The 27588-nt window shown below is 41.0% G+C and overlaps 4 protein-coding genes across 8 annotated transcripts; 2 read left to right on the plus strand and 2 right to left on the minus strand.

Moving 5' to 3' along the window:
• Nucleotides 1-1494: 1494 nt before the first annotated feature.
• LOC107078492 (zinc finger transcription factor family protein 17-like) lies at nt 1495-6694 on the minus strand. Its single transcript, XM_069194483.1, has 4 exons — nt 6564-6694; nt 5952-6034; nt 4634-4782; nt 1495-2847 (listed from the first exon to the last, which is right to left on the minus strand). The coding sequence occupies exons 1-4, from the start codon at nt 6595-6597 to the stop codon at nt 2241-2243; spliced, it is 873 nt and encodes a 290-aa protein (XP_069050584.1). The 5' UTR covers nt 6598-6694; the 3' UTR covers nt 1495-2240.
• Nucleotides 6695-6788: 94 nt separating this feature from the next.
• wbp2 (WW domain binding protein 2) lies at nt 6789-13045 on the plus strand. 2 transcript variants are annotated; one of them, XM_006635104.3, is made up of 8 exons: nt 6805-6954; nt 8220-8328; nt 9094-9229; nt 9814-9906; nt 10252-10386; nt 10516-10635; nt 10963-11036; nt 11937-13045. In XM_006635104.3, exons 1-8 carry the CDS (start codon nt 6896-6898, stop codon nt 11982-11984), a joined length of 774 nt encoding a protein of 257 aa, XP_006635167.1. In that variant the 5' UTR covers nt 6805-6895; the 3' UTR covers nt 11985-13045. The 2 variants fall into 2 exon arrangements, with proteins under 2 accessions (XP_069050585.1, XP_006635167.1); XM_069194484.1 differs by lacking the exon at nt 8220-8328 and having other exon boundaries at nt 6789-6954.
• A 675-nt stretch (nt 13046-13720) lies between these two features.
• trim65 (tripartite motif containing 65) lies at nt 13721-21781 on the minus strand. 3 transcript variants are annotated; one of them, XM_015356077.2, is made up of 7 exons: nt 21733-21781; nt 20186-20590; nt 19411-19506; nt 18266-18496; nt 17396-17564; nt 16472-16561; nt 13721-15421 (listed from the first exon to the last, which is right to left on the minus strand). In XM_015356077.2, exons 2-7 carry the CDS (start codon nt 20579-20581, stop codon nt 14895-14897), a joined length of 1509 nt encoding a protein of 502 aa, XP_015211563.2. In that variant the 5' UTR covers nt 20582-20590; nt 21733-21781; the 3' UTR covers nt 13721-14894. The 3 variants fall into 3 exon arrangements, with proteins under 3 accessions (XP_015211563.2, XP_015211561.2, XP_015211562.2); XM_015356075.2 differs by lacking the exon at nt 21733-21781 and adding an exon at nt 21572-21647; XM_015356076.2 differs by lacking the exon at nt 21733-21781 and adding an exon at nt 21183-21342.
• mrpl38 (mitochondrial ribosomal protein L38) lies at nt 21616-27352 on the plus strand. 2 transcript variants are annotated; one of them, XM_006635105.3, is made up of 9 exons: nt 21616-21701; nt 22611-22790; nt 23148-23279; nt 23785-23993; nt 24167-24239; nt 24560-24605; nt 25469-25627; nt 26380-26516; nt 27037-27352. In XM_006635105.3, the coding sequence occupies exons 1-9, from the start codon at nt 21623-21625 to the stop codon at nt 27171-27173; spliced, it is 1152 nt and encodes a 383-aa protein (XP_006635168.2). In that variant the 5' UTR covers nt 21616-21622; the 3' UTR covers nt 27174-27352. The 2 variants fall into 2 exon arrangements, with proteins under 2 accessions (XP_006635168.2, XP_015211571.2); XM_015356085.2 differs by lacking the exon at nt 21616-21701 and adding an exon at nt 21714-21819.
• Nucleotides 27353-27588: the final 236 nt, after the last annotated feature.

Here is a 27588-nt window from a genome sequence, read left to right on the forward strand (position 1 = left end):
AGTTTCCAAGCCACTCAAACACCAGGGGCCTTTATCCAGAGTGCAGTGTGAGTGTGATAAGGGGTGTAAGGGTAGTGTGCCCTTACCCTGCTTTTTGGACTGAGGAAATGCAGTGGAAACAGAGGAGCAAAGCTGAACCACGGGTGCTATAGAGGAAGATATTTCCTGTGCCAATAAGCCAAGCTGAATATCAACTGGCAACTGTCTGTTGTTAACAGTTTAATGCCCTGTCCTGGCTGGAGGTTTCCAGTGATGCACACATATCTAGCTTCTCATACGGTCAATTCCTGCATCTTCCCTTGCAATTCAGTTAAAGGACGTGAGGTTAAGGAGAAAAAAAAAATTAAATAGCACAGCCTACCCATTTGTTTTAAAAACCCTTGGCAAAAAGTTCACAGGTTCTAAAGCGACTCTGCAAGAACTTGTGCTTTAACTTGCACTGTAGAACTGATCAGCTCATGTCACAGATCTTGATCTACAGCCCCAACTCGCCCATATTTCAGATAGCATGCTTTGGAGAGAGATATGTGAGTAAAAAAAGAAAATCCACATTCTGGCTTAGACACTTCATGCTTTTGAATCCTTCGATCAGGTCTCCAGCAAACTGGCACTAATATGGTGCCAAGGAGGACCTGGCCTTTTCTACAGTAAATGTTAAAGAAATTTGAAAGTAGGTCCCCCCACATGGTGTTGGAAATGAACTTGCAAAATGTAATAAATGTAAACTCTAATAAGTGCAACTCCCCCCCCAAAATATTTTATGGTCTCACCCATCACCAAAATATCATGCTGGTCCAGCTACAGTGCCCTAACTAATGCCTGTAAGATCTGTGATAAGAGCAGCTGACATTCTCTCGAAGCAATTTTTAATCTTCTCACAACATGAAGACCATATGTGAACACAGCCCACTGCTCTGTCCTTCTTCCTCAGCTCAGTGCTTCTGTATCCTGTCAGTTGTGTGTTTCAACACCTCCCAGGGCACTTCTGCTTTTAGGGTCAGCTGAGAGCAGGAGGCAGGGCCCAGTCACAAGTTTGTAGTTGAAAGAGCAGACAGTCAAGCGCAGTCACTGCTCCAGAGCAGGCTTCCCACACAATTCCAGCAGCACTCCAGGTGAATCTAGACTACGGATCTGAACAAGCTCCTTTCTTGGATGAGCCACTTGGTTATTCCATCTATCCATCTTTTAAAAGTTTCTTCCAAGTCACGGTCATAGGGGAGCCAGAACCTATAACAACAAGTAATAGGCAAAAGGCGGGATACACCCTGGAAGGGACGCCAGTCCATCGTTGGGAACACACACGGACACGCACACAGCTGCTCAGTTATCCCAATACTGCTCAATTTAAAGTGTGAATAACTTCAAGACATGTCATTCTAACCTGGCCTGAGAAAATGCATACAGAAGCACAACCCTTTTAAGCCACAATTAAATTCCATTTCTGAAAACCCAGGCATACTGAAAAAAACATTGTTACTGAATATCCAACACAAATTTACAACAAATTTAAGTTTAATCTGTAGTATTTTCTGCACCTATTTCTAAATGAAAATGTACAAAATGTACATTGGTGTCCTCTGGTGGTCAAACATTAATTTGGGTCTTTGCTTCTGTGATACTGTATCAATGTTCTCATGACTGTCACTTCTTCTGATGATGCAGAGCTTCAGATGGTCACTTGGGCAAAGTGAATGAAAAAAGATTTCCCGTGCCTAATAATTTTAACTTCTTTAACAATGACCATTTTTATAGCTTTTTTAATTCTCAATGCCTATGTACTTTAAATGTAAAGCTTTAAACCAGTTTTAAACAGCACAGTTGGGACCAAGAGTTTCACAATACACCAATCTATACACCCCCAGAATTTCCTTCTCCTGGCAACTACCACAGAAGAATGTGTCTTTATAAACAGTGCTGTTATTTTTCCAAAACACCTTTTCAAATAAATCCATTCTATAACACTTGCTTCAGAATAATACACTAAACTTTAAGAGTTCTGTAAATGCAAGACACCATTTTGTATTAACGCAACCTCTGCAAGTGCAGTTGTTTTCCAGGTCCTTATGCCAGTACTTGAGCTTTCCACCCACTTCACCAGAGCTTTTGCCCTTATGTTCAGTGTTACACCCACAGGCTAATATCTCCTAAAAGATTTGCTTTGGATTTAGTCTCTACAGCCCAGGAGGACTGAAGTACTGCTGTGAATTCCAGCTTAGTGCGCCTAAAACAGGTTTTGCTGCTCAGCTTGCTTCTTTGTTGGAATCTGCTTTGAGGAGGCCATCGTGACCATTTGTCTTATTCAATAAAGCCTCTCCCATGGCTATAGCACTGGTCAAGTGATCACAGAGCGCATTAAGCGCCTCAGTGGATATGTCTTCCTTTGTCATGTCCACAATGATCTGAACTTGCTGCAGAATTTTTTCACGGATTCTCTCTCTTTCGTGAGCGCTGTGAGTGGCGTCTATCTTGCTAGGCTTGATTACATGCGACGTGTGTCCCAAACAGCACTCAACACTCACTGTTCCATCAGCCCTCTTTACAGACACTTTCATGTAGGCGCTACACCGGCCTCCAATTTTGCAAGATCCCCGTAATTTCCTTAGCTTTTCACCTTCTCCTTTTGCTTTGTAGTGGCCTGATCGATTGCAGTGAAACCACTGGATCTTCGCTTCCTGTGTGTGTTTCAAGCCCTTCACGGACTTCACAAATGAGGCACTGTCATTGGCTTCCACATTGGCCTTCCACTGAAGAAAATCCTCATAGTCAGGAAAGCTCTTGATTTCAACTTTAAGTGCCTTTTGGTGAGTCTCATTCAGGTGGCGAATCAGCTCCTGTTGCCCGCTGCACCTAAGACAGTGGAGTAAACTGATGTGAGACCAAGGTTACAAGTCTATCATAGGAAACATTGTGGCTGTACAATGTAGATTTTGCATGAATCATAAACGGACAGACAGAAGTCATGTCACTGACGTCACTACCAAAGCTATGGGGGAGATGACAGTATTTTCATAAGCACAAAAGCTATATCTGCTGATCTTCAGTAATCTATAAGGTATAATAGTACATGTAAAGGGACCAAGATGACTTGCTGCACACAGTTTACCACTCTATGCATATAGCTAGAAGGTGCATGAATCTCTTGTGTAAGTTATCTTATCTAATGGAGACAATATTATCCTCCAATAAAAGAAGCAGTGTGGGGCAGTGGTTAGGATGCTGGACTTAAACTAAAAGGTTTTGGGTTTGAACTTCAAGAGGGGACAGCAATTCTTAATGAAGGTAACTTCATTCAGATTGCTTCAATAAAAATACCCAGCTGTATAAATGTTAAGCAGCTTTAGATAAAATCCAAATAATTTTAATAACAGAGGACCAGAGAAGCTTATGTTTCTGCAGCATTGTGGCAGCTCCTTCTGCTTATGTGAAAATACTATTATTTTGACTCCAAATTTACAAGAAACAGGGACTAAAGACATGAAGACGTGTAATCTTAAATATGGTGAAAAATTAATACCTGGATTTTGATATTATTGAAAATAAAAAAACACAAACACAAAACATGTACTGTAAATTAAATTACATTCTCTTCCGAAATCACTTCTTGAAATACATAATATTCCAGCAGTTTTCCATGAGCATGCCCTCACCCTTTTCAATTTCTTTAATTCCACATATACTTTAATAGACACTACAATCAGACAATTGCTACTGGGTTGATTCGAATATAATTATTTTTTTACACGTGTAAAGTTTTTCTTCCCAAAGGATCCGAAAGTGGTTTTGAGGGAGGGGACTCGAATTATCCAAACCTGAACTGTAGCACCCACCTGGGTCATACCAATACAAGGCAGTTCATATGGGGAAATGAGAAACTGCTCATTTAATTGACATGAGAAGAGCCAGAATGTACAAACCCCAGAACCACGTTAACACCACCTGCTCTTCCGAGAAAGACCACGGAACATTAAATGGCCAAGAAATAAAGATTTCGGTTTAACGTCTCATCAAACCGACATCACCTCCTACAGCAATGCTTTGGAAATTCCAATTCAGAGAGAAGAACACCACCTAATGGTTAACAACACCAACTGCAACAGCAACCTGCTGTTCTCTGGGGGTTTTCTATCCCAGTTCTGACAAGCCCAAGTGAGGTGGGAGAGATTATGCATGGATTTCTGTGTGGCCAAGCAATCAAAGTCACTTCAATTTTGCTATCAAGTAAAAATCATTGCTTTTTTTATTAAATATGAGATTTAATTAAAGAATTGCTTCCTCACCCATGAAATACGGTTTTACATTTTCTCCCGTGTACTGCTCATTAATTAATACCAAGTCTTGAAGCTGTTCTCTGCCTTCCCGGAACGACCACGTCTATTAAGACCATTCTGCAAGCCAGTCTGTACTGCTGCAGCTGAAACGTGTTTCTAAATTACTCATAAAAATAAATTCGGATTGAAACAAAACACACAATACACAAATTTCCAAATTCAGCAGTAACAATATTTCAAGTTTCTTGCAAAAGCTCATCATGTAACTCAAAGCACTGGATGGCCCTTGAGCAGTTATTTGTCTTTCAAGTTTTTTTTGTTTCCCCCCACAGACCTCTCAAATTTTTGAGTCTGAGAAACTCCACCTGTAATTGCTGCACTCTAGACATGCGATAGCACTCTTCTTCTCCCCATGAGCCCTATCAGGGTGCTTCCGAAGCTTGTGTTTATAGAGGCAGTTGCGTGAACTCAGACAGACATGGCAGTAAGGACACAGGTATTCTTTCTTCACTCCCTGAAATGAAATCACAGTACAATGTTACATGCGCATGCGTTGTGTGGCCAATTCCTTCCACGCCACAGCCAGTCTTGGACGATACAGGGCATGCAAGGGCCTCTGCACCCTGGACCTTATCCTTCAGGTACCACCTGTCATCTGAGATATTGTGAGGCAAGTTTATTGCACATTAGATACATACAACCTGCCATGGAATATGGGTGCATTCCTAATGCTTCAAAAGTGAAGAATACATAATGCCAAATAAGCTGATAATGGGTGCATTTAATGTTACAGAGAGATAAGAACTTGCCAAACACCTGAAAAACCTCCTAAATACTCTACAGTGGCTTACCCACTTTGGCAGAATACTATATGATTGGTTACAGTTTTAAAATCTTGCTGCCCACTACAGAAAATCTGAATGACTTTCTTGGATTACAGCAATTCACATTTTGTTCAAAGGCATCACCGTCTAATGGGAATTCTCAATGTGCTAAGAGTGAATTGAGATGTGCATACTCTTAAAAATTAAGGTACTATTGCCAATCATCTAATTTCTAACTGGTTTTCCACTGCAGGGTTGCCAGAGCCTGAGCAGGGCACAGCCTGGAGGGCACGCTGGCCCATCACAGGGCACATAGAGACAAAAATGCACACAATCACACCAGGGCCAATGGTTCCAGAACCAATTAATCTACCATTATGTTTTCGGACTGTGGAACCAAACCAGATCAACAGGAGAAATCCCATACAAACATACAAACTCAACGCAGACAGCAACCCAGGTCCAGAATTGAACCCAGGGGCCCAATGCTGCAAGGCAGTAATGCTAACCAATGCAGCATCGTTCTGCCATATTGGCAATTATGTGCATTTTTTTGTATTAACGGTCATTTAAGATGGTTCAAAGTAGCTCCATGACTGCTAAGAAATTTATGCTCCAATGTCAATAAAAGCTGGGGATCAACATTTCATTAGGATTTGACATATTTTTTGTTGTAGTGAATGACAACATACAGATATCAGATGATCAAGACTGGAGCTGTGCTCATTAAATGTGTATAAATGAAATAACCCCCATACTAAGTCACTGGTGAGAAGTAATTTAAAAAACTGGATTAGAGCAGTCCACAATATCCTAAATTGAATGAGGTGATTCATGGAAAGAGATGATAGAGGCTTACCTGTGCTTTCTGAAAGGAAGCAGGCTTGGAAATCTCTGAGCCCGTGGATGCAACCAGAACAGCAGACCCAGAGGTCCTCGAGTCTGAGGATGAAGAGGAATTAAAGGAGCTACACATGAAGACACCACATAAACCACACCACACATGAAGGCGTCAATATACCGGCTAGAGTAAAAATAGCGAATACATCCTCAGAGATTTTCTTCAGTGATTAAACGTTTTGTACTAATCTACAATTCATTCCGCTTGCCTCGACTTTAAGTCGTATTGTAGCAAAATTTCTAGCTTTTAGTGTGCTTTTATTATTTTCAACTACGAATCTCCCTCTTTCTTGGAGCTGTCAGACATTTAGAGACGATTTCAACCCTTGTTGAAGGAAAGCGGAGTGGTAATACAGTAAATGCATTGACTGACGTAACACAAACATACACTTCTAATATTTCTATTATAAGAGGGAAGCTTTACTATGCAAGGACCCTCCAGGACTGCAAAACTTTGTTCTCTTTTATCGCTCGAGCCAGAAAGCTGTATTGCAAACGCGAAACGTTTAACTATGCAAAGTAATTTAACATGACAAAAATAATCCAGAAGTCCATGGATTGTGCAACACACCTTCCTGCAATCCACCCGAAACAAATTGCAACATATTGTAACCACAGTGTACCACTCTCTAGCCCTTTGAAACGAAGCGGTTTATCATTTACGGAACGTAAGACAGCCCGAGTGATGACGTCAACAGTTAAAACCACGGATGCCAATCGGTACTGGGGTAATGCGCAAGTCAGTTGCGCCAGCGCAGCAGCAACCGGAAGTATTGTTGTTGCGTCAAATTCGTCAGTGCTGCAGTAGTCCAGAGAGCGATCGAAAGTGGGACAGACACCTGAAAAGCCTAGAGAGGAGTTACACAAAATAGTGATCGCCGATATTAATGACAAGGCAGCGCCATGGCGCTAAACAAGAACAATTCAGACTCTGGGGGGGTGATCATCAACAACAGCGAGAGGTAACGGTGGAATGGATTTAATAGTTTAAAATAGATCCGTGAAGTGATGGTTTCAAACTACAGACCTGTTATTTGTTTTTACCTATCCTGTGTTGTCGCTAGCATTTTTTTGCAGCTTGTTTTTTAATAAAAGTCTTCCTAGCATATTAAGGAATTGTCCGTAACACAATGACAGCATGGGCAAGTGCGGTTTAACATTGACTGGTTTAGCTGTAAATTCAGTTTCTTCCTCTGCCGGCGCCAGAATGTTTATCACTGCTATTATCTTACTAGGTTCAGTTGTCCAAAACACAGGGGCCTTCTGTCGTGTGCCAGATGGGGAATCTTTCATTTTAAAGACCGAGTTTCGGGTTTTGCTGGAATGTTCTCTTACGGTTCAGCTTGGGTTAAACCCATTGTATTAATCTCCTTAGATCCTACGGAGACCGCTGGCAGGCAGACGGTTTCTCACGGTCGAACTTTGTTCGTCAGAATGGTGGCATACATTTTCGGTCATTTGACAGGCATTCGCCACCAGGTTTTGTCATGAATACGCTTAAGGAGGATGACGTGATGTATATAACACGCCAGAAACAATACTTCCAAATGAGAAGAACTAATTTGCTAACTTCTCCGTGTTATCCCACCAAAAAAGCGCTCTATCCGTTAACCAGTTAACCATATCTTTATGAACCGTATAATATTACCATCGCGTTGCGCATTTAGATGTTCCGTAACAAAAAATGTGTGTAGCAGACATTTTAAAGAATGGACAGTTTAACAATATGGTTTTACTGAGGTGTTCGCAGTACTTACCTACTGTTATTGCTGTCAGGAAAAAAAACTGCTATGCAGGCAAAATACTGCCTTCATAATTTTGTTTCTTAACATGCTTTCTTGCCAAATTCCTTATTACTCTAACTTCACTCTTTTACCCATTCAGGATTAAAAATGACCAATAAAGTATTGTAATATGTTACCAGAATATCCCATTACAGAAGCCTAAGTGCACTTATAGAACAGTTTCACCATGGAGAGTATTGAAGCTTACTTTTCTATGTGTTTTTGAGGAACTAGTTAAAGAGTGTTAAATTGCTTCTACTTCTGCAGTTTAACATGCACGGTTACAGGTTACTCCATGGTTACAGTTTCACATAATTTGCTTGCTTTAAGTCTTCTTTCAAGAATGCTTTCCTTCTGAGACACAGAAGCACTTTGAGGCATTCTCTGTTTTGAGAGTGATACATTTAATCTCTGCTCTTCTGCTGTTTTCCCTTGGTTCACAGTGTCCTGATGACCTATGACCATGTGGAGCTGTCCTTCACTGACGCAGAAACATTGCCAGAGCCTTTTAGGAAGAGCAAAAAGGGAAGCATCTATCTGACCCCATACCGGGTGAGAGAGAGACTGTTAATCTCAGTAATCAATAATCACCATGGTGTTATAGCACTACAACTAATCACTCTTATAAGCATCCATTGAAGTGATGCAGAACTTTTTCAGGAGCTGTGAATACTGTTTTAGGGACACAGACTGCGTCTTCACGATTACTTTCCCTCTTGCAAATTTTCATAGTGGTTGCCTAAAATAATTCCTTTCTCCTAACACTGCCTTTGGCCAGTGAGGGAGTGAAAAAGCAAGAGTGGCAGTCCATTGGCGTGACTATAGAATCTGTAGCCTCATTGGTAAATCAGTAGCTGAGTGAAGCAGTGCCCTTCTTCGACCATTGCTAACTCTGCACACCAACAGGAAAACCAAAAGCTTCAAGGCATAGTGTGACGAAGGGGCTTGGGAAAGTGTATTATTGTTCATAAAACAACTGCACGACTTTCTTACATTCCTTTTAGAATCCGAATTTTGTTCCCCCCCCACAGAATCATTATTCTGCATAATCTTACAGAAGCAGTTAGATAGTGGTAGATCACAGGACTCCCTGAGTCATTGTTTCAAGGAAAGCCAAAAGCGTGTAAGGCAACTTAATCCCCTTACTTGGGAAACCCCAGTCACAGTCAGCTAGTGACATGAGCTTGAACTTGTCTTATCCTGATCATAGCGCCCAACCTGTGCTCTTGGTTGAGCAACACCTACAACCTCTGGGATGGAGTGGCCTCATTTAAAATGCAAGAATACAGACTAATACTGAATGCTGGTGTGTCATAGGTGATCTTCCTGACCAAAGGCAAGGATCCCATGCAGTCCTTCATGATGCCATTTTATCTGATGAAGGGCTGTGAGGTGAAACAGCCAGTCCTGGGGGCCAACTACATCAAGGGCATTGTGAGCTCTGAGTCCGAAGGTAAGATGCCTTGGGGAGGGCTCAGTCTGTAGGCTGTCTTGGCGTTTGGCTGGACAGGAGAACCTCTAAAGTGTGAGCTACATCAGCAAGGCGCATTTCCTTGACATGCATGTCTGCTGTTGCATGCTGGTCCCTTCCTGCACTGGACTAGCCAATTTCAGAGCCTGATTCATGATTGAAGTTAAAACAATTAGGAACACATTTCAGCTGTAAAATCCATTGGTCTTTTGATGCCACCATATTATAAAAATATGATCCCGCACTCACTTTCATACCCAAGAAAATGCTGAACACAAAGACACAAAGTATGTTTCAAACTTCTCGATACAAAGGGTCTTCTCATGACAACATCATCACGGGTATACAGTACATGTGCGTGACCAACAAATAGTTTTCAACAAGATAGCTAATTGATTCACTTCAGAAATATTTTTAAAATGTTGCTAACAATTCTAATGGAATAAAACATGGCCTGATCTATAACAAATTACTGTCCAGTGCTGTACACAGAGCTAAAATGGGGATCAGCAATTTGCAATGCAAAAGAGAATATGATCTCTGAAAAGACTGTATCTCTCCTGCAGGAGGCTGGGAGGGTTCTTGCAACTTCAGACTGACCTTCAGTTCAGGGGGGGCCATTGAGTTTGGGCAGTACATGCTACAGGTGGCATCACAAGGTAGGAGATTTTTCCTTTACCTTTGGAACTCTGTCTGTGTCTGAGGTGCTGTTTCACCCCTGTTTGAGTCAGTCCAGTCTGTCTCTTTGTCACTTTCATTGAGCTTGCTAGGGGCTGTTGTGTTGATGATGCTATTTCCCCTCCCCCAGGTGAACCTGTGGGGTGTGACCGTGAAGTACTCTTACGCCATATGCTGTCTCACCTTGGATTGAGCTATTATGTATCAATGATGCTGTCTTGCCTCTGGCTGAGCCTTTCCAGTATGTCTGTAAAGCTGTCTCACCCTTGATTAAGCCTTGTGGGTTGTCGGTGTTGACACTGCTGTCTCTCCACTGTTCTTCTCAGCTTCTAGAGGTCAGCCTGTGAGTGGTGCCTTTGGGTGCCCATACATGCCCAATGGAGCCTACTCCTATCCCTCACCCCCCGCCAATGGAATGTATGCTGGACCCCCACCAGGTTACGTCTATCCCCCTCCTCCAGGTCAGTGCCCACACCCCTGTCTCTGTGGTCAGGTTGCATGCTTTTTTAAATTTAGATTTCTCACGCAGACATTTTGATGTCTTTGTTTTGATGTTTGCAGTCAGAGTTTTTGTCTCTTTTCTTCCTCAGCTGGATTTTACCCTGGACCCCCAACTTTTGACAGTGCTGCTAGTTACATGCCTCCTCCCCCCTATTCTGGACCAATGGAACAGCCCGCTCAAGACCCAGGCCTGCCCAACACTCCAGCAGGTAGTGGGAGAGAACACTCCTTTCAGTAGTAAGGGACAAGAGCATGAGCGAGTTTACTGGTCCATATTGAGCTGCACTCTTCAGGTGCAAAGGCCAGTAATGCAGCATGTTGACCTTGCCCGTGCTGTGTGTTTCCAGAATTAAGAAGCTGTCTTTTCTAAATGTTGGCATCTGCCAGCTTATTTTAAGAACCTGTTTAGTTAAGTACCTGCATAGTGTTTCCTGCTTAGCTTTTGAGACCACTTTATGATGCTCAGAGTATTGGCACTTGCCGATTTGCTTCACATTGCCTGAAATTAATTCCCAGTTTACGTTTCACTAACACAGCACAAGCAAAAGCTGCAGAGGCAGCAGCCAGCACCAGCTACTCATCTCCTGGCCCTCCTGTCTACATGCCCGAGGTGAGCACCAGGTTTCACCTGCAGACCATTTCTGATCTGAGACACTGACTCAGGAATGGGAATCCTAAAATACAGTAGCTGAGCTGCATACCTGACTACCAAACTACTGTAGATCCTACTGTGTGACAACAGTGTGTTGAAAGCATTGTAGCAAGTGCATATTTTTATCAAGTCTTATTTGAAAAAACATACTTGTTTAAACATTTTATTAGAAAGAATGCATAATTTCATTCAGCATTCTCAAGTTGATTTGTGACTTGCAAAATACGGTGTGAGCACATTACTTCACACAATCTAGAATATGGTGACTTGGCTATAGGGAGCTGCAGTGTACGTTATGGGCATCAATGATTTACTTAAGACCTTCTCTGTTATTTTCTACTGTTATGACTTCTACTTTTATTAATACGGCTTAGTCTGCGCGATAAAAAGCCAAGCTTTCTGTTTAAAAAACTTTCATATCAAAGTCATATCAAAATCTTTTTAAAACCTAATCACAACTCATGAGCAGTCAGCGTGTTGTAGCAGCGTATCAAATGTTCCAGTCAAATCTAATTAACGTATTATTGTCAGATTGTCAGATTAACATCACTTGGTCTTCTCTACATATCCAAAAGGCTACTTTTTGTTCTACAGAGGATGGGTCTAACAGGAGTGACTGTTTAGCCCCATTGCTCAAAACATTAAGGTTTAAAATGTAGTAGAAGCTCATCATAGAATTGTATATCTGCATGAAGGCAGAAGACTTGGAAGGGTGAAAAGTAATAGAATGGTTCAAAGCAGTGTATATCATCCTCACAGCAGCTCCATAAATGTCTGATAATTTCAAGGCACCTGGATCCACTGGTACTGAATAGTGAATGATATGACAATGACTTATTAGATGTTTTGTGTTTGCAGGACAAACCTCCTCCCTACTCCCCACCAGAGGACAAGAAATCCAAGTAAAAGAAGCAGATGGTGGGACTCAGTGATCACTCTTCCCATTCTCCCCTATCCTGTCTGGATGACAGGCACCCCAAACCCTCCCCTGCAAACCCTGGACCCATGATAGAACTGGAGCATGTGCTTGTAGTATTAATGCTGCACGAACAAACTCTTTTACTACATTTAGGACTTTGTCCATTACACTCCCATTTATACATCACCTGATAATCCTGCTGTCTCCACCCCAGAGATGAATAATTTTAATCCACATTTGATTGGCAATCACACTGCTCTTTGGACCTTCATATAGTGTCACTTCAAGCAGTGAATTTAATAAACTACAGCTTTCCAGGGTTTCAGTGGGATGACCTGTCTCCGTATGATGAACTGCACATTAAAAGGCGTATAACTGTTATAATCGGAAAATACTAAATACAAGTTAATAACTAAAAACCATAGGGAGACCTGGAAGAAGTCGGGCAGTTGCATGAATGGATACAATTACCTGCTTTTTATACTCCTGTCATTCCTTAAAAATTAAAGACAGTGAGAGGACCGATTTGAACATGGGTACAATTGTAAGCATTCTCTCATGTTTTAATGAAGAAACTTAAATCCGTTAAAAAATGTTGAAAGGCACAGTTAGATTACGGTGAAGGGTCTTGGCTTGGGTTCTAGAACTCTCATCTTTTTTCGAAGCAAAAAAGAGTATCTTAGTAATATATACATTAACTTTGTAATATCCTAAACAGCTCATTCCTAGTAATCAACCATTCTGTTCTTGCAGTATTAACAGATGGTATGATGAAGGCACTTTCCAGTGCAGCACCTTACTTTTCATTCATTACCTGTGGCTTCTCCTGTGGCACAAAGCAGATTGCTGTTTTTCTTCGCAAAGCTTGCACTTCTAAATGGCTATGCATTATGTGCCCCCTCCTCCCTGTGTGTATAAAGGTGAAAGTTTATTTAAAAATCTTACTAATTTATTCATTAATTTATTAAGTTGAAAAGGCATGGTTACTTATGTGTAACTCTTCTAAACTGTGAATTAACTCAGTTTTAATAAATTGAATTTGTGTGAACAGACTCTTTTGCAGTTTTCTTTAATAGTGGGAGTAATACATTTAGGGCTGAGCTTGGGTAGCTATCAATTATGTTCAGTAACTTTGATTAATTAGATTTTGGGAAGACACTTAACTGGCCAAAATATTTGGAACCCTTACTCTGCAACTACCTTGAAGCACCCATTTTACATACAGTATGTCTCTGAGAGATTTCCAGCCAAATTTGATCCTATTCCTGTACATGAATGGTTTCAGTTGAGGTTCCGATTAAGAATGAGAGCAGCAAGTTTCACTGTTTTTTGACCTGGGAAGAAGATATAAATCTGTTCACGTAATGCATGGGATCCCTAAATGTTTGGTTCATTTAGCTCTGACAGATACAGTTCATTCAACTCATTCAAGTCTCCACCCAGAATGCAGGATGAATCCTCAGAAATGAAGGTTGCTGGTTTAAATCCATCTGGCTATACCTTGAAGCTGTTACCAAAAGTCCAAGAATGTATAGAAGGAAGATGGATTGCTTATGAGATCCCGAATTCAGATACAGCAGCTGTCCCCGTCATTGGACTTGAACCCTCAGGCACTGTGCCTTTATGGCACAGACAGTCTCTGCAAGACCGTCTCTAGGACTGTACTTAAAGAATGAGACAGGTTTGACTGTTCTCTCTAGGAACGGTCTCCTACTAGTTTCCATTTCTTTTTGTTCATACATATGCAATTTTATTTTAGAATCTTCAGTAATTTACATTCTTTACAATACATACAAAAATGAACCAAGCATTTCAGTATGTTCATAGAATACACACAATCCTATAATTTTTAAACCAAGAATGTAAACCAGTAAACTTTCAAGACACCTTCAATACAATACTATAAAACATTCAAATATGTGCAAATACTGTGTAAACATTATTTTTATACAAACAGCTGTAATTTAGAAGTAGCATTAAAATGTTTTAGTTCTGTAAATGTAATATGCCACATGAAAGCATGTATAATCTGTAATAGCGGACATTCAACAATTTGAATGCATTTTTTCTGAACCACTATAAAAAGAGTGAGAAATACCGTTTTTACTGGGGCAAGGAAGTGCTGGAAATAGTTAACAGTACTAAAGAACTCAGAAAATCATGAAATAAGATTCTTAATTTTACTTGCTTGAGAATTGCTTGATATTTTTCACGATACTAAAAGAACATATGACATTAATTCTATCAGTCCCATTCTCATTCATGACATGAATATGTTTTCAAGTTTTCAATCAGTTCTTCAGAGTTTGTAAACAGCTTGCCAATGTGGCCCAGACTGTAAGGACACACTGGAAGCAGATAGTTGCTTTACCAAGAGAGTTTATACTTGTTCGAAGGTAGCTATAGTTTTAAAGAAGGAGGATTCACTAGACACTTTCTAGGTAGGTTATTGTATTTATGTAAAGGTTTATTCCATGCTGAAAAGAGAAGAAAAGAAATACAATATCCTGTTTTATAGCTCTGTACACAACTCTCCACCTGTCAGCTCAGTCTCCATTCTCCTTATTATATGAGTGACCACAATATATACTGTATGTAGCAACACCAAATGTGATTCCATTATCCACTTTGTGGATCCCAACACACCCCATCCCATTTAAGCATACTGGTAACATTGATTAGCAGTATGGGAAGCAACAGATGACAGGATTTAATCTGAGACGTATAGCCAAGCAATTGCTTCTTCATCGTCAGCTAAAATACATCACTATAAATTTATAAAAATAAAAATACTGATATATTCTACTTATATCATTACAAAACAAGTAGTGAGAGTTACATTAACACTGCAAGCCTTGATACAAGAAAATGGCCAATGACAAGAGCTGTTCCTGCAGTCAAGGCATGCACAGTGTGACACTCACACCTTCGCCAATCCAGAAGGCTGGGTACAGCTCCTGGGAGAAGGCATTGTAGAAGGTATGCAGGATGGTCTGCCCTTCCCCATAGTAGGTGAGTGTACCAGCATGGCAGTTCAGCAGGAGACCGATCCTCCTATAATGGGGCCTGATCTGGACTGGCTCCTTCCTGCCTGCATGCCAGGCACAGAGTTCTTTCTCAGACAGATGAAGGCTCCAGGAAAACTCATTCAATCCCAGGATCAAGTCCTTGCCTTTCCCCTTCCTGGGTATTGAATCATAAGCCACCCCTATGTAGGCCCAGGGTTTGGTTATCTCTACCTCCCAGTAGTGCTGCCCCCCCGACAACCCCTCAGTGCACAACACCTGCCAGACGTTCTCAAAACGGGCTTTATTGGGGGGGTAGTTCTGTGGGTCTGAAGTCTTGTGCTTTGCCTGGCGGCTGTCCTTAGACAGCCAGATGTTGGCATTGGCTGTGTCAGGGTTGAACGAGAGCTTCCTGTAATCTGTTTGGGAGGAAGATACAGAGAAGATTACTGCATGGAAATCCCTCAGAAAGCATGAGTGTAGAGAATGCAGTGTGCCTGTCACGGTACCTGTTCTGCTTCTCTCTGCTCTATATTATAGTCCGACATAAATTCCACATACAATTTCAATCCAAGCTCCAACTAAGGAAGACACCTCAGTTTTTCACTCATTGATTGAATCATTGATTCAAGCAAGATATAAAACATGTTATTTCCTACTTGTTACAGTGTCAATGATTGGACTGATACACCAAATACATCTATGATTTCTTTTCAAAAACCCAACATAGCCTATTTGCTATAATACTGTGACACCGCACACCACCAACAACATAACTTTTCTCCACTTGTACATGTTCCGTGATAAAAGGAATACATGGCTGTATATTAGAATCAGATATGGCAACATCAACAGTGAAGTAGAAATTCCTTGTACAGTTGGCTCCTGTGAAATCCTAACGGAGAGAATGGAACAGGAAAAGTATTGTACAGAAGTCAGCATCGGAGAGAGACAAATTTAACAGTATTTCAGGATATAAAAAAACAACTTAAAGATTCTGCTGGAGTTAGACAAGTTCTGTCAATCAGTACCACTATTTGTCAAGAACACAAACAAAATATAAAAAAATAAATGGTCAATATATAATATATTAAGTTTCTGAAATTATACTTTCTGTTCTGCACAAAGAGAAAATTAAGCAATGAATCTTGTCACTGTCACGTACTACTAGCCCGTTTCTGATTCAGTGTTTTAAAGCACAAGGTCAGTTTCAGACTGAAGTCCAGTTGAAAACAGCATGAGGAAATCCAACAGGAGAAGCATTAGGAGATAAACCTGTTTAGACACAAACCTCATTTGGTTGTACACTAAAATAATACAGTGATAAGTGCTTTTTTATTCACCGCAGAAAGCAATATGAAAGTTGTTTCAAGCAAATTTATTTTGCCACGTCAGAATTAGTGCCATGTGGCAGTTTGACCAACAGTGCAAGATAAGATACTGACTATAATTTTCTGAAAACCACCCACTTGCACGGAAGCCTTCTCTAACTGGTGAACAGCTTGAGCCAATGGGATCTGGAATACTAGCCACCACAATCTGCTTATCTTCTGGAGAACCTGATGGTATGGAGACAAAAGAGAAAAAGATGGATTGACATTTGGGTTTAAAAGTCCTAGTGTTGTGAAGTTTGAGTACAAATAGATATTTGTCATATGGGACCAATTTATGAGAAAAGAAGCACTAAGCTTCTTGTACAAGCAACACATAACTGCACAATAACTGCACTCCCGCCCAAATAGGGAAATGTGCCTGTGGCATTTTGTGAAGGACAACGGCATTGCTGTTACTGATTCCACACCTACTGACAATGTACAGAAAAACCTAGTCCATAATACCAAGTAATAGTAGCCTGTTGCGTGATAGATAAATTTAGGTTAACTGCAAATCAAAACATTTCAAATCATAATGGGACTATGCTACCCATGGGTAGCAACCTGATCCCTGGTTTAGTAGTTTCTTTGCTCCACTAAACAGCTGACTGCCTCCTTTTAAATAACAGAATACACATACAATACATGTTATACGCATTGAACAATTATTCTTGATATATCATTGCAGCTTTGCCTGAACTCTTTATCATGTGTTTATATAAATTTTACATCCTCTTGAAACGTCACTCCCCCATAATGCCATTCCAGAATGCTCATTATTTAAAAAATCTATGAACAATTACAGTATAAACATGCTAAGATTTTATCTTTAAAAATTAAAACATGAAAGTGAATACAGGTAGAGAAGATATAATATCATAAATGAAACTATAAAAAGAAAAACATGAAAAAATAAAACTTTCAACAGAAATGGTTTAATACACATGATTAACACCCATCCACTAACAGCTGCCCATTCTCACAATAAGAAGACCCAGGCAGTTCTGCTGGTGCTCTTACCTTGGCTCTCCTGGCCACTGGCCACACTTATTGCTTTCTCCAGATCCTCCAGCAGAAGCTTGGAGATCTTGGACAAGATGCCAGTCACCCCGGTTAATGTGTCTTGAAGATCTGAGGAAACATTCAGGGGCACATTCCTAATGCCTGGCAGTGCAACAAACTGAGCCTCCTGTGGATGATTGAGAAAACAGAGATGGGTCATATTGCATACATTGGGTGTTAACTTACAGAGGAGGCCTGTCTTAATGTACAAAATATCAGTGGTTGTCGGGCTGAAAACCTAATAGGCCAATAATGAAATGGTCAATAATGAATGGTCAATGAAAGACATCTATTTTACCAATTCTTAAATAATTAGAATATTTTACATACTGTTACTTACTTACCTTAAACATCAAGACCCTAAGGAACAGGGAAATATTTCAAATTATAAAGCACCTTTAAATGAGGAATCCCAAGGCAAAGTCCATGTCTGATCTCAGGACCAGATAAAAAAACAACAACAACATTATTCTCACTATAGGGTATTACTGAATGTTAATCAACCTGACTTGCCACTTCAACCATGACCCAACATGAGCAAGCATGCTTCCCTCTGATGTCCACTGATGAGGCTCTTGCTCATCACATGCCATTAACTCCACCGCACCACATGGAAGTGTCGGTGCTGACAGGAGAAGGGATGTTGCTGCAAGCTTGAAGGTGCATCATAATTCTCTGGGACACAGCATTACCTGGTATCAACAGGATACCAAGGAGTAAGAATGGAGGCCATGTAATGCAGTGCCACTGGTCACTTCAAATGTATGGACTGCAGACAGAAGCCACAACATTATGGCCTTGTAAAAAAAGGATCTGCAGCCTCTTTACCCGGAGAAAGTGAATATCTGGTAGAGTATGAATGGTTTCAATCTGTTTCTGGTTTTCCCTCAGCTTCTCAGCTCGTTCTTCCAGAATGGTGAGTCTCCCCTCAGCCTCAGTCAGAACCACCTCCATCTCCTGCTGCATGAACTGCTGCACTGCCTCCTGCTTCTCCGTCATGCTCTTCAACAGCTGGCAGAACTTCACATTCACCCACTCGGATGTCTGCTGCAAGAAAACCTGGATCAGAAAAGAAGAAGAATTAGAAGGTGCCCCAGACCAGAATTAAATCCAGAAACCAAGAGCTGCATGTTAGCAGCATTAATTGTCATGCCACCATGCCTGCCTCCTATACATAGTCCATATCTTCTGTCAAGAGACTTATCATAGTGGGCATCGTAGTGTGTTAAATGCACACATCCAGCACAACTGTGACTTTTTTGATATTGTAAGTCACATGTACTGGGACACAGGGCCAAAACAGAATTCTACACCGTTTCTGCTATAACTTTTAAAGCAATTAAACAAATCAAGAATTATGCTGTAGTATTATACTTCTGAAAGCTTAGTGCTAATGAAGATCTTTGTTACTGCTATAGCAGATCCTAGGTCATGAGATGTTGTGCAGAGGGCACTGTGTGCTTTTCTGGGTATGGTGGCAGTGGTTGCAGTGGTGTTGCAGGGTTCAATTCCAGATCAAGGGCTATCTGTCTTAGAATTTGTATTTTGTGTGGGTTTCCTCCCACAGTCCAAACTATACTGGTAGGTTTATTGACTTTTGGGGACTATTGGCTTCGGTGTGAGTGTGGCTCTGTGAGCCCGCTGTTTGGTGGGACAAGCTGCGGTTTCCCCCGAGACATGTAATTGGAGGAAGTGGTTAGAAAATGAATGGATGAATGAGAATTGCACTGGATGTTAAAACAATTAGAAATATTATTTTTATTCTATTGATAGTGTTCTTTAACCTTGGTGATGTCAATGGTTGCACTTCCCTTTTCTCCTGAACCTGGACTGGCCATTGCTGTTGACCACAAGAAGTAAGGTTCACCTGATACATGGTGCTACAAAGGACAAGCACTGTAATTTTAAATTAGGACCAGCCTAAAAAAAAGGGTTAATTACAAACTGATTGCTGATTACAACAGCAAGCATACCTTGGTCTTGGCAATGTTGTCCTTTAGTTCTTCAATGCTCTTTGTCGTGCCCTCAATGTATCTGACCAACTCTTGATTCTTTTTGCTGAGTGTTACCTGTCAAAGCAAACTGCAGTGTTAAAGTCTCATTTCTCAGCTGTCTTCTTTGCATTCCATATGGTGTCACACTCAAATGTGGTTTCAGCATACTGTAGATTCACCTAAGAACCTTATGACACTACCAGAGGCTAAGAAAGAGAGGTTAAGAAAAAAAGGAAGGGGGTCTGGCAGCTGGTTCAATCAGTAAAGGTGCTCACTCCAGGTGCAGGTTGAAGAGGGCAAGCCTAGGTTAACCTACAGCACCAATGGGACTGAAATTCTATGTGTTCACCATTAGCAGAATATAACCGGGGCAGAGCTCTGGGGTTGATTACCCAGGGCTCTTTGGCTCTCAGCAAAACAGAGACTCCTGTACCTGTAGACTTGTAGTGAAATCAGTGAATAATACCCTAAGCACAAGGAAGCTTTCAGCACACCCTATGGCTCTGAGCAGTGTGCAGGTTGGTGGAATATGTCAGCCATTCTTCAATCTCCATGTGCAATACAAGGGTATCAAGTTCACTGCTTGAGTGATTCTTGAGCTTGAATTGACAGCATCTCCACAGTATTGGATAAGGGTATTGTACCTCTATCATTTTTACTGCCAGATAGTGTGGAGACACAGCTCCCTGGGCCACAGGTATTTCCTTTTCTGTGCACTGGTACAAAGCGGTGAGAGGGATGTGGTTTTGCTAACCTCTTGCTTTTTCCTCTCATCCTGTATGAGCACGATGTCATGGGGCTTGCACTCTTGAATGGCACATTGGCAACATATGCACATGCGGTCAGTTCTGCAGTAGAGCTCAAGGGATTTATTGTGCTGCCTGCAGGTCCCCACCTCCCTCTTGCTGCATACATTGCCCAGAGCACTTTCAGCACATTCATGATTCTCCAGCAGATCGGACAAGTTCACATTTTTGTTGAGGGGGGGCTTTTCATTGAAGGTCATCCGACAAGACGGACAGCATATTCCATTCCCCCTCTCCCAATGCTTGCTGATGCAGTTGTAACAGAAGTTGTGCCCGCAAGGGATGGTGACAGGGACTTTGAAGGGCTCGAGACAGATGGCACAAGACAGATTCCCATGGTCCATTTCTGTCACCTAAAGATATAAAAATGAATTGATATCGCCACAGTAAAAATCAATCTTGTCTTTGAAATTACTTTAACTCACAAAAAATACAGTAGTAAGCAGACTGCAGTGAGTGTAGCTTTTCCTCCCACTACACTGAAGACACGCACAGCTATCACAAAATTAGCACCACTTCATATTTAAATTGTTGATTCCATGTGGATTAAGGTGCCAACATTACTCACATAGAAAGCCTGAAATTTAGAATAGCCCTGCTGGACAACAGACAAGCAAAGGGATGCCCAGGTTTAGAAAGATTTTATTACAACCTTTATAACATATAACATTAGCAAAGTATCGATGGGTTTAATTAGAGCATAATACCCCCAGCGTGAAAGAAAGCAGTATCAAAAGGGTGGTATGCCAGGCAAAGGCAGATCCTGTTATCGAGAGTAGGGAAACCCTGTTCCTTTTTTCAGTTTCGGGCGAAAAACCAAACCCAATGTTTTCGAAAACCATTTACAAATTCAACCACTAAACAATTAAATACGAATAATGCACATTTTTTGAATGAGCAATAATAAAACGTTATGGAAGGTAAACGTCAGATTTAGAGACTTACCTCTTGATTTCAACAAACCAAGTACTTTATGCCAATACTGTATCTTTTTTTAAAAATGTCAACACCACTTCTCTTCCGCAATGTTTTCCGGAAACACGTTCTTCTTTACATACACAATATGGTAACTGTGTAAAATGCTTGTGACCTCACGCATACTGCAAAAACGCAGCCCAATCTGTGTGCGGATAGTGCACGGTTTTGGAAAGTGAGGCATATATTCTTTTTTTTAACGATATCACAATATTTCTTAAACAAATATAATCCTAAGAAATTAACGACCTTCTGGCACGTTTAAATAAAAAAAAACTGCTTTTACGGACTTTGATTAATTGGTATGCTTTTGAAAATGTTTTGAAAAGCTGCTTGCTGTTAGACTGCTGCAATGTCACCGGCAGGCGCAGAAATCCCATAAGTCTCCACTGCCTTATGCTAAGGGCAACATGGCGGCGCGCATGGTGTGCGGAGTTGTGCTGCGGACAGGGACGGATTTGGGCGTCTTCCGAAGATTCGGAACGTCAGGTAAATCGTGGTTTAAGCTCTGAAACAGCACCTTAGACAGCTTTCGAGTCGTCCGACTTCAAGGGTTGTGAACTGCATATATCGATGGCTTCCAGCGCGGTTACGGTATCACTCTAATGTAAGTTTTTGCTGTCACTGAATTCGTCATAATGGCATCTTTAGTTGTAGTACAGCAAGAATTAGAGCTGCCCTACATTCAAATTGGTCTTTTAAATTTTCCCGAGAAATGAGAATGGAGGTAATATAGTGTATGTAAATACAGAGGTGTGTGTTGTGCATTGAGGTTTGTCTAAGTATGTAGGTCAGTCTACTCTATTTTATGCTTCGTCCTATAATATTTTTAATAGAAACTCACATCCATACAGCATATGTAAAACAAGGAAAGCAAGTTCAAAAAGGTAAATGCATTAAAGTAATAAAAAGTCTAAACCCAGCACTAACTAGAGGTGCAAAGCAAAAAAGAAATAGTATGACCAGTGTACAGAAATTCTGGATATAAAAATGGCTCCTGTATAAAGTAGGTTTCTTTTGTTGGAAGGGCTTGTTTTATAGTCACTTGTTGTATTTGCGTTTTACCCACATATTTAATATATTAATGCAAAGGCTATCATTTAAACAGTTATGTCTTTGTTATTTCTGGTGGCTCCATGGTAATATGGACATCTAGACTTTTTTGTCTTTATTACAGAATCTGTAGTGTAGACCAGAGTTGATTTGTCTCACCTGGAGAGAATGTACAGTAGATAGTTTTGTTTACTCACTTCTTTTTCTCTGAGAATGCTCACAAAAGAAATGAGATGAAGTGTTCTTGGAGAGCCAGGTGCCAGAAGACACTTCTGTGTGGATGAAGCTGAATCACTCCTGCATGGTGTGCATTGTCTAACTTGGATATTTTGCCTGAAAATTCAGCTGCTGCGTGCCGGCGAGCAGCTCCACTGGGACCCATGCCCAATGAAGACATCGATGCCCGAAACCTGGAGTCTCTGGAGAAGTACCGCAGTTACACACGTTACCTGAAGGTGGCGGAAGAGGAGAGCAGGAAACCCCACTGGTGGAAAACCTACAGACAGTACGTCGTGCAGGAGGAGGGTGAGGAGGCTTCTCAATGGGAAGGAGGGCAAAGGTGTCTGGCAAGGTGTCCGAGTAAAAAGGTGTCTGGGTTCTGTAAAAAAAAAAGTAGAGTCAGAGCGTACCTCAATTTCTGTAGTGTAGAGCAGCCAGAGAGTACTGGAGTACATCCCTGGATGGGATGGGTGTGTTTCCCATTTCTATACCTCATGGGAGTCTTGAAAATCTCCGTGTAGGAGGCTGTACTTTTAAGACTAGCTGAAGGTCTGAGTACATGTCATGGGAATGCATCAAGCTGTATTAGTTTGTGTTCTTTAGGATGTGCATATTTCATTTTTAAGAGACGTGAATAAGCATGCTGTTGTTTTCCTCCTGAAGGTGCTGAGAAGATTGACATTGGCCTGCCTCGTCTGCAACTGTCTCGAAGCCAAGAGGTGAAGGAGAGGAGGAAATTGTGCAGAGAGAACCGCAGAAGCAGCGAACTAGAGAGGGCGACACGCCTGCAGACCTGTATGTAGTGAGTGTGTCGTGTTGGTTTAGTGGGCACATTTGTGGGATTAGTGAATGTTTTATTACAAAATCATATGATACTCAGGATTCTAAAGTCTTTCCTTTGTAATTCTTGTTACTGACATAGTTCCATGCACACAACTGTAATATATTCTGTAATATATATATATATTCTTGCACCCAAATGTATTCTTGTGATGAACCTTTATGCATGAAAGAGGGGGAGTGGGAAAAATCACAGCATGTACAAGATGTTGTAATGCTCAGCAGCCTTGGAAAGTGTAGTGATGTGATGTGTCCAGACCAGTCCTCTACTGTGTAGTCAGGATGGGGGCTACTTCAGACACTTGTTAAATACTGGTGTAACCTAAGTGCATAAAAGAGTTACCTCTAGAGTAATACCAATGATTCAGTTAGGAAAATACAGGGAGAGTGCTACCAAAGGTTTGTATGTAAGGTATCTCTCATGAGGCCTATATGCATGTCTGTTGGTCTTGTCTTCCAGTGCGAATACCTCTGGATGAGGTGAAGGCAGAGTGGGAGAGGACAAATGGTCCCTATGATGTTCAGAGAGTAGCTGAGTACTATGGCATATATCGGGATCTCTTCCCTCATGCCACCTTTGTGCCAAGGGTGGTGTTGCGTGTCGTGTATGGCACAGAGGGGGAGCACAGTTCACCAGTGCATTGTGGGAATGTGTTAACTCCCAGCGAGGTTTGTTCTTTTTTCATTGTAAACCTGGGCTTTTGTACAAAATCTCAAAATATCTGTCCACTCTGCTTTCTCTTTGTACTGAGAAAGACAGGGCTTGTGGACGCTTTCAGTTTTTTTCCTGGTTTGTGCCAACAACATATTAACCTGTCTTTGACCCCCTTGTTTGCTTTCAGGCAGCCAGTGCTCCTCACGTGACATTTGGAGCAGAGGATGGCTCCCTGTGGACGCTGCTTCTTACCAGCCCGGGTGAGTTTCAGGGGAACCACAGTGATGAGGTGTGTTAGCAATTGACTTACTCAGAGCTTCACCCAAAACATTATTTGATGAGGCCGGTTTAATGTGAGGAGTTAAAACTCAATTATGTGTTTAAGAGTTTACATCAGCATCTGCTAATTTAATGTTAATTTAGTTTATTAATGAACCTGTATTGCTCTGAGGATCTATTGTGAATCTTTTGTGTGTTTTTTTTATTGCAAAACAGTGTATGTAATACATTCTTGTATCTGTAGACTTAATAAAATCTCTGTTTGTGTACAGATATAAATTTATTCTCATACTTTTCACAGATGAACACCTTAGAGACAATGAGTCCGAATATGTTCACTGGCTCGTGTGAGTACTTTTTTTCTTTGACTGCCACAAGGTGGCAGAGTTTGGTGCCGTTCAGTTCAGTTTATTGTCATTGCTCAGTTTATTGTCATTATTTCATTGCTCAAGTGCAATGAAATGCTTATTTACATGTATGCTCCAATACAGAGACATTAAGGAAACACCAAAAACATAAACAGAACAGCAGCAGCAACGAGTTAAGTAACATACAAAAAAAAACATCACTGTGAGCCAGGGGTAGGGGTAGAGTTCAGTAATCTGACGGGAGGAAACTCTCTCTGAATCTGGAACACTTTGTCGTAAAATATTCACTGCTTGCCTTGGTCTTGTCCTTATACTTTTCGATTTCCATTAATCATATCAAGAGAATTCCAAATGGTTTCTGTTAAAATGTCTCTTGAAACCTGTTAACTGTCCAGTATATTTCAGTGCTTAGTAATATAAATCCAGTTTTTACCGGCTAAAAATTAACTAGACTGCTGAAAGTCAATTACATATCTTAATTAGTATTCTGATCACTTCCAGTTTGTCTTAATATAACAAAACAAAAAATGTGGACTTGTTTCTCCATTTGACTAGATAGATAATTGGATGCTATATTTGTTTTGGTATTAAATGGTTTTGAAAGGCTGGCGTGAACTATTGGTAATTTCAAATTGGGTGGGTATGTAATAAAAAATCCAGTATATAATACTGTGAAATTTAACTCTATATCTCTGAGCTTAACCCTGAATTGTCAGCTTTAATTAAGCAAAAAAATGGAGTCTTGTTAACTGCAAGAGTCTCTAGATAGACTATGTAGTCAACATGTATCTTTTTTTTCTCCACCATTTTGCCATTGAAAAGATTTGTTTCCTGTATTCCAGAGGTAATATTCCTGGGAATATGGTCCATTCTGGAGAGGAAGTTTGTCATTATTTCCCACCTTTCCCAGCCAAAGGCACAGGATTCCACAGGTTCGTCTTCATTCTGTTCAAGCAGGAAGGGCCTATCAATTTCAAGGAAGATTACAGACAGTCTCCCTGGTGAGTAGGAAAATGTTTGTGCACACCGCCTTCTGAGTAACCATTCCATTGTGATTTGGGTAACTAAGGATACTTGCTGGGATAATAATAATTGCTTACGCTTTTCTGGACACACCACTCAAAGCACTTTACAGGTAATGTGGACCACCAATGTGCAGCCCCACCTGGATGATGTGACAGCAACCATAGTGCAACGGAACACTCATCAGCTATCAGTGGGGAGGAGAACAGAGTAATGAACCCAATTCATAGATGAGGATTATTAGGAGGTCATGATTGGTAACGGCCAATGGCCAATGGGAAATTTGGCCAGGACGCCGGGGTTACACCCCTACTCTTTTCGAGTAGGGATTTTTAATGACCACAAGTTTTACATCTCATCCGAAGGACAGTGCCTGTTTACAGTACAATGTCCCCGTCACTATACTGGGGCATTAGGACCCTCATAGACCACAGGGTGAGCGCCCCCTGCTGGCCCCACTAACACCTCTTCCAGCAGCAACCTTAGTTTTTCCCAGGAGGTCTCCCATCTAGGTACTGACCAGGCTCACACCTGCTTAGCTTCAGTGGGTTGCCAGTTGTGAGTTGCAGGGTAACTAGTTAGGACTTAAAAGTTAAGTTTTTTTAAGAAGAATGTTATTCTATTAAATTAAGGAGCCCATCCAATGTGCTGTGCCAGTCCTGGCTGCTGTACTTGTAAAAATTGAGGAATTAACAGGGCGCTTGATAACTAAGTCTTATTTTTTCTCTAGTCACAGTTTAACAATGAGGACGTTCAGAACTTTGGATTTCTACAGAAAGCATCAGGATGCAATGACTCCAGCTGGGCTGGCCTTCTTCCAGTGCCAGTGGGATGACTCCGTCACACACACTTTCCACGAGATGCTCAGTGAGTTCGGCATCTCTGATTTCCATTGAGCAGATGAGCCTGATTGTTACTCCCATTCCTAAGCCATAATAAGGTTAAATGTCAAACATTTTGGCTGTGGCATGTACGCACAGTAAATCAAGCAATTTCAGGACCTTCTAAAAATTACCTGCACCCAAAACCATCCTTAATCATACCAGAGTTCTGTTGAAAATGCTAGAATGAAAATGTTTAAATGGCATTGGGTGGCATTGCTGCCTTCTAAATAATTTTCAGGGCAGGCTATACTAAGATTGCCAAAGGCTCCCCATAACAATTTGTGTTACCCTTCCAAAACTGCCTTTAAGCACCAAATTCAGGTTTTGTGACTCTTCTTTCATTTCATTCCGGTACCAGAGCCCTGCCATAATGGTTTGGTATGGATTGTAGTAGGTCTTGGGTTCTGTAAAAAAACATTATTATACCTTATTTTGTATTAACAGTTACAGAGTGTAACTATGCATTGTATCTCATTTTACTTATCTGTGCCTTTTCTCCTCAGGTATGAAGGAACCTGTGTTTGAGTATGACAGACCACCTGTGTATCATCCTCCACAGAAAAAGTACCCTCATGGGCAACCCCTCAGATACCTGGACAGATACAGAGACAGCCAGGAACCCAGCTATGGCATCTACTGATCTGATTTGAACGGCTTCTGCTGCATGTAATGAACTGGGTGACCTCTGCCAAGCCTACCAAAAGCCTGGCAAGGCTGTGAAGACATTAACCAAGAGTTCCTGAGGCTGGAGACAGATTTTCTACTGAGACTCCTTTTTTGTTTGTTGTTTATTGTAAAGATAAAATAGTCCCAAACACAGTCCTGGATTAATCTTTCATTAGTCATGGCACCATCATGTTCATATGGTAAAAGCAGTGGATGTTAATGAAAAAGGACAGCAGATTTAATCAGATGCCACATTAATACTGTTTTTTTTGTGTGAAAAGGCTTGGTCTTATGTATTTGAACTTACTGCCAAGTACAAACTAAGGTGAACCATGACAACAAAACTTTATCTTCTGGAGTAAGAGTTCTTTCCATGCTTAAATGGTGCA

The sequence above is a fragment of the Lepisosteus oculatus genome, chromosome 9 (assembly GCF_040954835.1).
Source record: "Lepisosteus oculatus isolate fLepOcu1 chromosome 9, fLepOcu1.hap2, whole genome shotgun sequence".
In the NCBI taxonomy this organism is placed as follows: Eukaryota; Metazoa; Chordata; class Actinopteri; order Semionotiformes; family Lepisosteidae; genus Lepisosteus; species Lepisosteus oculatus.